We start from the raw sequence: 11,700 nt of genomic DNA, 5'->3' as shown, positions 1-11,700 counted from the left end.
TTGCATTAGAATAGATTGTCTACATCACACTCCTTGGGGTGCGGCCTTTCTCTGGATCCTGCGTGAATACGGAATGACTTGTACATCTAATTTTTTTTTTTTTGTGTACCTAACTATCAAACTTAGTATCATAATATTTTGAACAATTTGCTAATAGAGCATTTCATAGCTCCAAGCAGGTGTGTTATTTTAAAAGGAGGAAAGAAATATCCCACTAAATTCCAAATAGTGATATAGTTGTTTAAAATAACGCAACACATTTTCTAATTCAAAGGTCAAAATTGTACTACTGCATGTTATGAATATATGTTTCTCTTTCCACACTCCTTTCCAAAATCAGCTTTCCTATTGACTCTTTAACAATTTCTTGGAAATTTCACTTTCTTTTAACAACTTTCCATTCCTCCTACTCCTAACCTTAACATATAGTATAAACATTTATATTAAGCCTTATTTCATTCACATTCAAGGAAATTAAACCGCTGTGTATTGTTGTCAACTCAACTATATAGTCGCACATACCAGCAACAAGACGACTAGCCAAATTTCCAATGGGCAATTCATTAGCATGTTTTTCTGAGAAAAATCAAGCAACTAAATTTAGAAAAAGCAACAAAAGTAGTAGATCATTCAATGGTAATGTTCCTCCTCCATGTATCTCAAGATCAACGAGTCGAAAATCGGATAGAATTTATCTAAATTCTTTAAGATTTGATCAGGGAAAATGTGATGATGATTATATTAGAGAACAAGCTCGAGTTGCTGCAGCTTTATTACTACAACATCATCAACAAAATGGAACACTTACTCAATTTGAACGTTCAGTTTCTCTTAGGGAAACTTTAACTTCTTCTAGGAAGCAAAAGAGGATTCCTAGAAGCTCGAGTTGTCGTGCCAGATCTCTCTCTGATTCAATTCCTCAGCATCTGGAGCTTCTTGATCAGGTTTGTCTTTCTATAGTTTGCTCCAAATTATTGGTAATTTACACTTTTCAAGGGTCTACTTTGACCAATATACTGATTACTGGGTTAATTTCATGTATGGTAAATATTTACATGGATGATCGTTTTATTTTCTAGGCCTGAAATTTGACCTTCGGGTCATTTGTATTCTCTGAGTAATTCACACATAGGTTAGTTACTTTAATGTGATAAAAAATATTTAGTGTTATAGTGGGTAAAAGTCAGTTGCACGCAATAAAAAAAAAATAGTTTTTTGACTTTACGATAATATTAGTTTGTTTAATGGATAAAGTTCATGAATCATACCAGAAATTAGCTCCCAATATGCTAAATGACAATCAGAAACTACACGAATAATACTGTAGGATGAAGGTAATTTCCCTCAAATTTAGCTATAGTTTAATGTAGAAAGGTGACTCTTTGAAATGTGAAGAATGACAAAAAAGAAAGTTTTCTACCATGGCAGTACGTGTAAATAACAACATGCTTTTTACCATTTTCAGGGTACAGATGTTGAAAGTTTGAAGAATAAACATTTTGTTCTTGTACATGGAGGTGGTTTTGGTGCATGGTGTTGGTATAAAACTACAACACTTCTCAAAGAATCTGGATATCAAGTTGATGCTATAGACTTAACTGGTTCTGGTGCACATTTCTTTGACTCCAACAACATTACTACTCTGTCACAATATGTAAAACCACTCACTGATTTCCTCGAAAATCTCGACGATAACAAGAAGGTTTGATGATTCACTTGCACCTTTGCTATCTTATTTTCGGTTTTCTTAATATCTTGTATTGTTATTATTTGTTGTAAGTGCTTCTTTCATCTTTTCTTTAGCTGATGGTCTATCGGAAACAAACTCTCTGCCTTCCCAGAGTAGTGATAAGGCTGCGTATATCCTACCCTCCCCAGATCTCACTTGTGGGAATCCACTGGGTTGTTGTTGTTGTAGTTGTAAGTTCAGATATTGAAAAAAATTTGATCTTTTCTTATGCAGGTCATATTAGTCGGGCACGATATAGGGGGAGTTTGTATTTCTTATGCAATGGAATTGTATCCATCAAAAGTTTCTGCAGCAATTTTTGTTGCTGCATCAATGCTGAAGAATGGACAAAACATACTCGATATGTTCTCCGTACAGGTTGGTTACATTAGTTATACGAAGATTTAATTAGTTATATGCATGATTTTATACCATAAACCAAACATAGTATAAGTGATACAGAAGTTCATACAGAGATTAAATTTGCTAATTTGCAGCTTGGATTGAACAATCTATGTCAACGCGCTCAAGTTTTTCGCTATGCAAATGGGAAGAATCATCCTCCAACTGCTATAGATTATGACAAGTCATTAATCAAGGAAGTGTTGTTCAATCAAACCCCAACTAAGGTATTGATTGAGTTATTATATACATTGTGAAAGAAACTTTTATGTATTTCTCTAGTCCAATGTTATGGTGCGACTATGCCCGCCTTAGCCGGGGGTCTTTTGAAAACAACCTCTCTACCTGCACAAGGTAGGGGTAAGGTTTGCGTACATACTATCCTCCCAAATCCCACTTATGTGATTTCACTGATTTTGTTGTTGTTGTTTCTGTTCCAATTTTGTCTCACTGTGATAGAGAAAGGTGTTTTTATTTTGACAATTTGCTCTTAATTTCAGGATGTTGAATTAGCATCAGTATCAATGAGGCAAGTTCCCTTTGGACCACTAACAGAAAAGCTAACACTTTCTGCAACAAATTATGGTTCTATTCCAAGATTCTATGTCAAAACACAAGATGATTTTGCAATTCCTGCATCTCTTCAAGAAGTTATGATAGATTCAAATCAACCTGAACAAGTTTTCCAGATTAAAGGGTCCGATCATTCCCCCTTTTTGTCGAAACCTCAGTCTCTCCACAAGATTTTAGTAGAAATTTCCAACATTCCTCCAAAAATGAATCTCAAAACTACCATCTAAATAAAAATGAATACTAGCCAAGATGATTCTTTTTCCATGACATGTTCCTATATATGTACATATCTTTCTTGAGCCGATGGTGTATCGGAAACAACTTCTCTATCTTTTCAGGGTAGGGGTAAGGCATGCGTACACACTATCCTCCCCAGACCCCACTTGTGGAATTCCACTGGTTGTTATTGTTGTTGTTCCTATATATGTACATACCAAATATATAGTATCAAATCTTTTTGTGAAATTCTCAATTTTCATTTTATTCTTTCTTTTTTTCGAATGAAATGCCGTATCAAAGAATGAAAAGTGAGAAAGGTCTTGTGTAACTATGTAAAACATATTGTTTGATCATATGGTGTAGTGAGTATAGCACGAATGATTCATATAGCAGATTCCAACTTTGTATTTTTTCTGTAGAAACATACTATCTTTTATTCATATTAATATTACATTAGTTTGAAAATGTTCTAACGAGGAAAACAATCATGATAACAAGCGCAAAGGCGAAGAGCAGAGCCAGGAATTTTTTCACTAAAGGCAAAAGGATGAAGTCCATTGTAGTCATTAAGACACTGCTTCCAACAACAATCTTTGTTACAGTACTTATAGTTGCAGGGACCTAATTGAGCCAAGCACTGATACTGTGGCTTGCCGTGTGATTCAGGTAATATTTTACGAACTTCTCCCTCTTCATCTACTCGTGTGGGCGCCTTCGCCATGTTGGTAGCTGCTACTTTGCCTATAAAAAAAATGTTTCATTAGCTAACCATAAGATAAATAAGGTCACAAGAATGAGATAAGTTAGCTCAATTAGTATGATGTTCAAAAGCGGATTTGAGACGGGTTTTGTGGCTTCAATTAAATTCATTATTTTCAGCTTGAGCTATACATAAATGTACGAAAGAATATTTTATTGTATACATATAATAAGATCATTGAATCCATTAGATCTAGGTCATGCATGTATTCGCCTCTAAAAGTGAATATAAAAGTACTTTTTTTCTTTTTTTTGCTTAGTCGTTCTAACAAATAAAAACCTACAATAATCATTGTTAGAATTTTCATTATGAAAAATCACAAAAACAAAGAATAAAGGCCAGAGAATATCACCTGATGGAAAAATGAGAAATAGGAAAATGAAAAGAGTTGGTGAGATCACTGTCATTTTCTTTTTTGAGTATAATATAAAGATCTTTTTGAAGCTGGAAGTTCAGTAGAGAGAGTGCAATTTCACTTTGCTTTATATATTCCACAAATTGTTGGACTCCCATTTTGATTTATGTTAATTTTTACTCATTAAGGAAATATCAACCATATCCAAAATTGAAAAAGAAAATATCCTTAGAAAAGTGGTAAAAAATCAATAATTACTGAATTCAAACTGAGTTCATACAAGATATGGCAAGTTTAATTTTCTTTTTTTGTGTAGGTTCAATGTTTAGTTGGAAAGTTTGTGTTATTAGGCAGAAGCTGAAGATAAATGGAGATTAATTTAGATTTTAATTCTCAACTTGAAGATACGTAAGAATTAATGACTAATTCCTTGCTCTTTAAACCTGAGATTTTTGCCTCCAAAAGATAATGATTAGTGTAACATCTTGATAAGTATTTATTATATTTTCAAGTATATAATGCTAGCATTCATAACCCTATTGAGGAGTAAAGGAGAGTAACGATAAAAATTTATCCACGCCCGAGTTTATGTCAATTGAATGATTGCACGGTTTGTCTCTGCATATACATTGCTATGACTTCAACTTAATTAATCAACATTTTTTACCTCATTTTTATATTTAACTATAATAAATTGACGTTGTAAAATATATTCCACCACCGGATTTTTACATTAATCCAATAATTAAATGACATGTATCTTTATATACATTGTTATGACTTAATCATAGTTAATTCGGCAAAGGGCCAAATATACCCCTCTACTTTCGAAAATGGTCTAAGAGTACCCCTCGTTATACTATTGGGTTATCTATACCCCTGCAGTCATACTTTGGGATCAAATATACCCCTCATTTAAACGGAGGGACACGTGTCATCGTCCTGTTGGTCAATTCTAAATATCTCCTAATTAATTAAAAAGACCCATTATCCATACCCGAAAAATATTTTTTTTTGTAAAAACTAGAAAAAACTAAAAAAACATGAAAAAAACAAAAATATTTTTTTTTCCAGTTTTTACAAAAAACTGCTTTAAAAAACTGAAAAATATTTTCTAAAACAATATTTTTGTAAAAACTGAAAAAAAAACTGAAAAGCAATTTTCTAAAGCAGTGTTTTTGTAAAAACTGAAAAAACAAATATTTTCTTCCTTTTTTTTTTTCCAGTTTTTAGTTAAAAATATTTCAGTTTTTTCAGTTTTTAATTGCTTTAGAAAATTGCTTTTTAGTTTTTTTTTCCAGTTTTTACAAAAATATTATTTTAGAAAATATTTTTCAGTTTTTTTAAAGCAGTTTTTTGTAAAAACTGGAAAAAAAAAAATTTCATTTTTAGTAAAAATAATTTCAGTTTTTTCCAGTTTTTACAAAAATAAAATTGCTTTAAAAATTGCTTTTCGGGTATGATTAATGAGTCCTTTTAATTAATTAGAAGATATTTAGAATTGACCAACAGGACGATGACACGTGTCCCTCCGTTTAAATGAGGGGTATATTTGAACCCAAAGTATGATTGCAGGGGTATAGATAACCCAATAGTATAACGGGGGGTATTCCTAGACCATTTTTGAAAGTAGAGAGGTATATTTGGTCCTTTGCCGTAGTTAATTTACATGATTTTTACCTTACTTTCATATTTAACCATATAAAGTAATGCGATTTGATATAAACACGTAAAAATTGCATGGGGCGTCCTATTTGGTCACCCCTTTTAACTTATACCTGTTTTGTTTTTCCGTTTGCATCCGTATCCATTTTTTTGTTAAAAGCGTTTTAAAAAGACGATTTTGCCCTTCAGGACTATTGACAAAACTGTAGACTGCAGGACAACACTTCAACATGTTTTGGCATGAAGTTTTAACAAATGAACTAAATAATTTCAGCATGTTTAGTCTGAAATTTTAGCAAAAACTCATTAGAAAATTACATATTGCAAGACAAAAACTTAAACATGTTTAGTCTGAAGTTTTCGAAAATGAACTAAATAACTTGAGCATGTTTAAACTGAAGTTTTAACAAATGAACTAAATAACTTCAGCATGTTTAGTCTGAAATTTTAGCGAATGAACTAAATAACTTCAGCATGTTTAGAGTGAAGTTTTGGATAAAACTCATGACAAAACTGTTGACGGCAGGATAAATTACTTCAGCATGCATTAGCATGAAGTTTTAGCTTGAATGTAAAACAACTTCAGCTGCTACTGTAATTAGCTGAAGTTTTACACCATCTCGCATGCTAATGAATAACCCCTGGTATTGTAAAACAACGTCATATCCAAACGTTAGCATGCTGCTACGTTTATCAGGGCTTGTTTTACAGGTCATCTCCAAAGTAGCATGCTAATGCTAATACTATCAGGGGTGTAATTATCATATTATTACGGTTTTTTGGTCAACTGGCTACCAAATCAATAATTTTTAAAAATAGGGTACAAGTTAAAATGTGACACAAATATAGGGTACGGTTGCAAATTTCCCCATAAATACGGAGTGTGAATAAATTTTCTGCAACTTGGTATGACTGATTCACTTCCTATAAGATAAATAAATAATTTTTCCTAAAATTAAAATCTGGGTAAGAAAACAACACTAATAATATACCACACCGTTAATGAAACAGCTTTTATTCTCTTTATAATAAAATCCACAACCGCATTGGTTCAACTCGACTGCAAGACGACGTGAATGGGCTTGGGCCCGTTCTTTGAATGGGTCAGGGCCCAGGAAAGTCCCCGGGTCATTTCTGCAGAGATGCAGTCCCGGATACGGGTTTGCTTCACGGGCTTAGGAGTCTAATCTTACACTTGTGAGATGGGCCGAGACGAGGTGGAGCCTATGGACTCCTACCGGAAGCGTTATTGGCCGATGATTACAGTTATTCACGTGGTTCAGTATGTACTGGACTAACTGAACGGGGCTTATGTTCTTGCAGTTCACTTTTTTTTTTAATTTTTATTTGGTGTCCGGCTAGTCCGAATTTACGTCGCGTAAAATCTATCAGTATGGCTTAATTTTTATTTGGTGTTTGATTAGTCCGAATTCACGTCGCTTAAGATCTATTAAAAGGAACTCCCCATTAGGATTTTTTTTTCCATTCTCAAAGCTTGAATCCAAGACCTCTGGTTAAAATGGATCATATCCATCCTACTATAACACTTAGTACAGGTACGTGGTTTGGTCCTAATACATGTATAATCTATGAAGATCCCTTCTTTTATCAAAATTGTTGAGATTTTGTTTCCTCTCATCCCTTTTCTTCAAGTCTAAGCTTCGCATCCCCTTCTTTTATATGTGTTATTTCCCTTATCAGTGTTATTTAGCGTATTTGTATTTTCTTTAGCAGTGTAATTCGATGTTACGTTATTGTAATCAGTGCTGCTCTTCTTGAATATAGTAAAGGATTTCAACTAGGACACGTTACAAAATCCCCGAAGTTCCTACAAAATTGAATCGTATAAACCATCTAAATAATGATGGACATATATCAACACGTAAGATCTTTTGGTTTAGAACATGGTCCGATGTATATGCATGTCAAATACATACATATCTTATGTCTCTTCAAGAAGAGAATTACGAGAATATTTGTTTTCTAAGTTAGATTACTTAAACTATTAGTTCTTACTTGGTTTCATGTAATTCTTGGGTGCTTTTTATTTGTTTCATGCAAATTCGTTCGTACTTTTATTTGACTTTAGAGAGTGTTTGGCTAAGCTTATAAGCAAGTTGTTGCTTCCAAATGCACACGCAAGTATACATGGTCGTACAAGTAATATAGGATTGTAAGTCCAGATATCGTACCCACAGGAACTTGTGATTAACTATTTACTGAATTAAACTAAGACAATTAATCTCTTCAAGAGATTTTCTAAAGTATGAATATTTAATTAAAACGAATCTAGAATAGCAAACTAAGCGATTACAGAAAACAAGTGGGCAATCTTAGAGATGAATTCAATGGGAGAAAATATTACAGAGCTATGAGTTAGCTAACAATCCCATTGAGTTTTTTTACTTAAATTGTCTAATTAATTTATCTAGTTTATTGATTGACAAGGTTAATATTACTCGTAGCATTCTCCCAAAATACTACTCGCCTATTCAAACTAACCTAACGCCTATATTCCTATAGAATTAGGATTAACAAGAACGCATTAATAATTCCCGTATAAAAACCAAGTAAGGCGATTAGGTATATCCCTATCCTAACCGCAAATTCGTTCCCGATGCTCGAGTTCAAGATGTTGCTCTACTCAATCTTATATGCAATTTAGAATTTTCTCTCCCGAGTTTAATCCTAAATTCGTAGATAGCATTCAATTGGTGATCAAGCAATCAAATAATTAAGCGCAAGATTGAATAAATAAACCAATATAATAAAATAATAAGAGCAATCAAGCTTCAAACTACAACGTTCATGTAGCACCCAAAACTCTAGAACTAATAAACTATAAAGTTAAAGGAAGAGAAGATGAAGAAAAAACTGAGAATCCTTGCTCTTGAGTGTTCCGTGCGTGTATTTTCCTCTCAAAGTGGTGTATTCACCTCCAAAATAGGTTTAGACTTGCTTTTATACGCATTGGGGAGGGGGGTCTTGCGCCGAAATAACCTTGTCCCGGGCGAACTAGGTGAACTTTCCCGTCACCAGCACCCAGGGTAGCGTGGGGAGCTAGGCCTGGCGCTGGAAATATTTGTGTTTCTGGAAACTGCGCCACAAGTGGCGCCCCACGCTGCCTGTGGCGCTACACTGTCCCAATTTTTTATTTTGTTACCTTTTTGCTTCAACTCGTGTACTTTCGTCCCACATTGCCTCTAGATGACTCCTACACATAAAAATACCATAAATTAGAATAAATCATTACATTGCACATTCAAAAATTCACAAAACATGAGTAAAATGCGAGGCGATATGCATAGAAATATACATACTTTAAGCCGAATATCAACATCCCACACTTAAACTCTTGCTCGCCCTCAAGCAATGAAATTATAAACTACACCCCAACAACGTACATATCAACAAGGGAGGAGCAATTCGATTCCGTTTACAACATACACTCTACCAATGACCATGGTTGATAGCAACAATTAAACTGTGGCATATGCAATCACTTACACTTCCCTTTACTTATGTCATTCTTCAAAAATATTCACAACAAAGACAACATGCTCATAACAATCTTAACCTCAAAAACTGACTCAATATCACAATGCACTCATGGCTTGAACACTCAACATTACAGAAAAGTCTAATAACGTTACTTATCCCTCGTGAAGCCATGTGCCCTCACAACAAGAACAAGAGAGAGTAAGTTGAATCCACACATTCGAATCTCATGATCAAATATAATCTAAAGACTCACATCTATCAAAAAAATTACTCACTCTCACAAAGAAGTTGCATGCATGCAAAAGATACCATAGGCTTGCCCATAATGTAAATCTTCACTAATGTAGGCTCACTCGATCTAAAATCAATTAGGACTTTATTGTGGTTGTAACGTGGGCTAAGGAACGAGTAGGATATATATAGGAAATAGTGGTTCACCATTCTAAACACTTTAACACATCACATAATAAACTTTAAGCGCAAATTCTTCAATCCACTTCAATTTCACACACAAGACCACTCCCCAAATTATTCCCTCTTTCTTTAAGCACTACTTTAATTTATACCCCACTAGTAAGAACAATACAATAATTTATTCATCTCTATCTTTTTGTTCTTTCTTTTTTTTTTTCTCCAGATTTTTCTTTATTCTCTTTTTTTCCCCTCAATTTCCGCTAGTGATGTATTATTCTACAAAATAAGTGCACCTTTTTTTCTTTCATTGGTTCCACTCGAAAGACACCCCACACTTAGTCCGTACTTCTTCTAGCATTAATTTCACAATTATAGTGCTTTCAGAGGTAACAAGATCAAAATAATGTCAATTAAGAACAAAAGGATATCAACTCGTAATGTGAGTGCCAAATAAAAGTCTATAGGCTCAAAAGGGTTTACTAGGGTTAGTTTTTATTTGATGATAAGCATTAAGCTCAAAAAGATCAAAGAAAGCCTAAAATCATTTTTCAAACCGAGCATCACCTAAAATTTCGCTTCGACTCACATACCGTGCAAGTTCTAGACTCAATCAAAATAACATGGACTACGCAAAAACTCACTTCACACATAGCACATGACTCACTAAGGACAATTTCATTCTGACTCTCAAACAATGCAAGTATTCATGGAACCACAAGATATTAAGCATTAAACACAAAGTGAATATAAGTCAAGCAAAAGAGACATAGGCGTCATAACAAGCTATCTAGTTTCATCAAGGCATCATGAACAATTTCAAAACATATGGAAGATACTCCACATGCCAAAACCAAATAATGCTACTATCAAAGAAGTCAATGGCGCCTAAGAATTACATTATTCTTCTTCCTTTTATTTCCTAAATCCTAATCTACTCTAAAATAAATTACTACCCGGTTCAAACTACATCCCATGGAAAAGAACCGGGGCTCAAAGAAAAATCACACGTGATTATTACTACCTAAAGAAAAATAAAAGACACGGTTTTTGGATTTTTCTATTTTTCAAATTTTTTTGGTTAAACTGTAATTCCTCAAGAAAACTGTCTAGGAGATCCATCGTCGGGAAAAGTCGAAAATTTTCTGAATTTTTTTCTCAATTTTCATTTTTTTTTGTTTTTTGTTTACAAAAATCACTACACTAAGAAAGAATACTATAATTAAGCTAGGATAGCACAGAAAATCACACAAACAATCTCCTCACCCCACACTTAAAATTGTGCAATGTCGTCAACGCACACTGTAAATAACTGGAGGGTAAAATAGACTCCCCGGTAGGCCAAAGGCCGAAGCATTAGCAGCTCATGAGATACTTAGACTTCTCCCAGGTATGGTTCTTTCTGTGAACACCCCACACTTAGTTCCAAATTACCTGCTCGCTTATGCATACTTCCTGTTAGCTTTGCCTCCATGCTCATACTCCTACAAAACACAAAAATAATACTACAAAGATAACACAATAATAAAAACAATTAAACAAAAATAAAAATAAAAAATTAAATTGGGTTGCCTCCCAACAAGCACTTGATTTAATGTCGCTGCACGACGCCATCACTTTCATCACTTTTCTTTCCACTTTGAGCATATGAATTGAGTCCCCAATTTTGCATCAACTTTTTCTGTCAAGTTCCTCGGGCAGTGGTGTGAAAATAAAGGAACCAAGCAATAGATATCGCATCTTGCACTTCTTGGCCCTCAAATGAGAGATGTCATTTTGTCTCCTTGGCATCACAAATTCCAGGATGTATGCTCTTTGTTTCCCATCCATTGACTCCTTCATAGGCTCGAATGGGTCGATTCTCGTGTCACTATCCAAACACAATATTAAAAAATGTTTAGAATGAGTTCCAATGCGCTCCAACCCTAGAACCTCTTCACTTTTAACATCCTCACTTTAACACACTTCCTCAACCTTGGCATAATTAATAATATTATGGTCGAATGATTGGAATTCCTCTTTTTGCTCCACATGTTGGCCAGTATCCACAATAATTTGTTGTTGGGCATCAGACGCCTCAATCTT

General features: G+C 34.0%; 1 protein-coding gene across 2 annotated transcripts; it reads left to right on the top strand.

Moving 5' to 3' along the window:
• The first annotated feature begins 375 nt into the window (after positions 1-375).
• Positions 376-3,315, top strand: LOC104118637 (putative methylesterase 11, chloroplastic). Of its 2 annotated transcripts, XM_033652147.2 has the most exons (6): positions 377-636; positions 720-944; positions 1,466-1,702; positions 1,964-2,107; positions 2,227-2,358; positions 2,632-3,315. In XM_033652147.2, the coding sequence occupies exons 1-6, from the start codon at positions 634-636 to the stop codon at positions 2,929-2,931; spliced, it is 1,041 nt and encodes a 346-aa protein (XP_033508038.1). In that variant the 5' UTR covers positions 377-633; the 3' UTR covers positions 2,932-3,315. The 2 variants fall into 2 exon arrangements, with proteins under 2 accessions (XP_009628220.1, XP_033508038.1); XM_009629925.4 differs by having other exon boundaries at positions 376-944.
• Positions 3,316-11,700: the final 8,385 nt, after the last annotated feature.

This window comes from Nicotiana tomentosiformis, chromosome 10 (assembly GCF_000390325.3).
Source record: "Nicotiana tomentosiformis chromosome 10, ASM39032v3, whole genome shotgun sequence".
Lineage (NCBI taxonomy): Eukaryota > Viridiplantae > Streptophyta > Magnoliopsida > Solanales > Solanaceae > Nicotiana > Nicotiana tomentosiformis.
The sequence above is the reverse complement of the archived record's forward strand: the minus strand, read 5'-3'. Positions and strand labels throughout refer to the sequence as shown.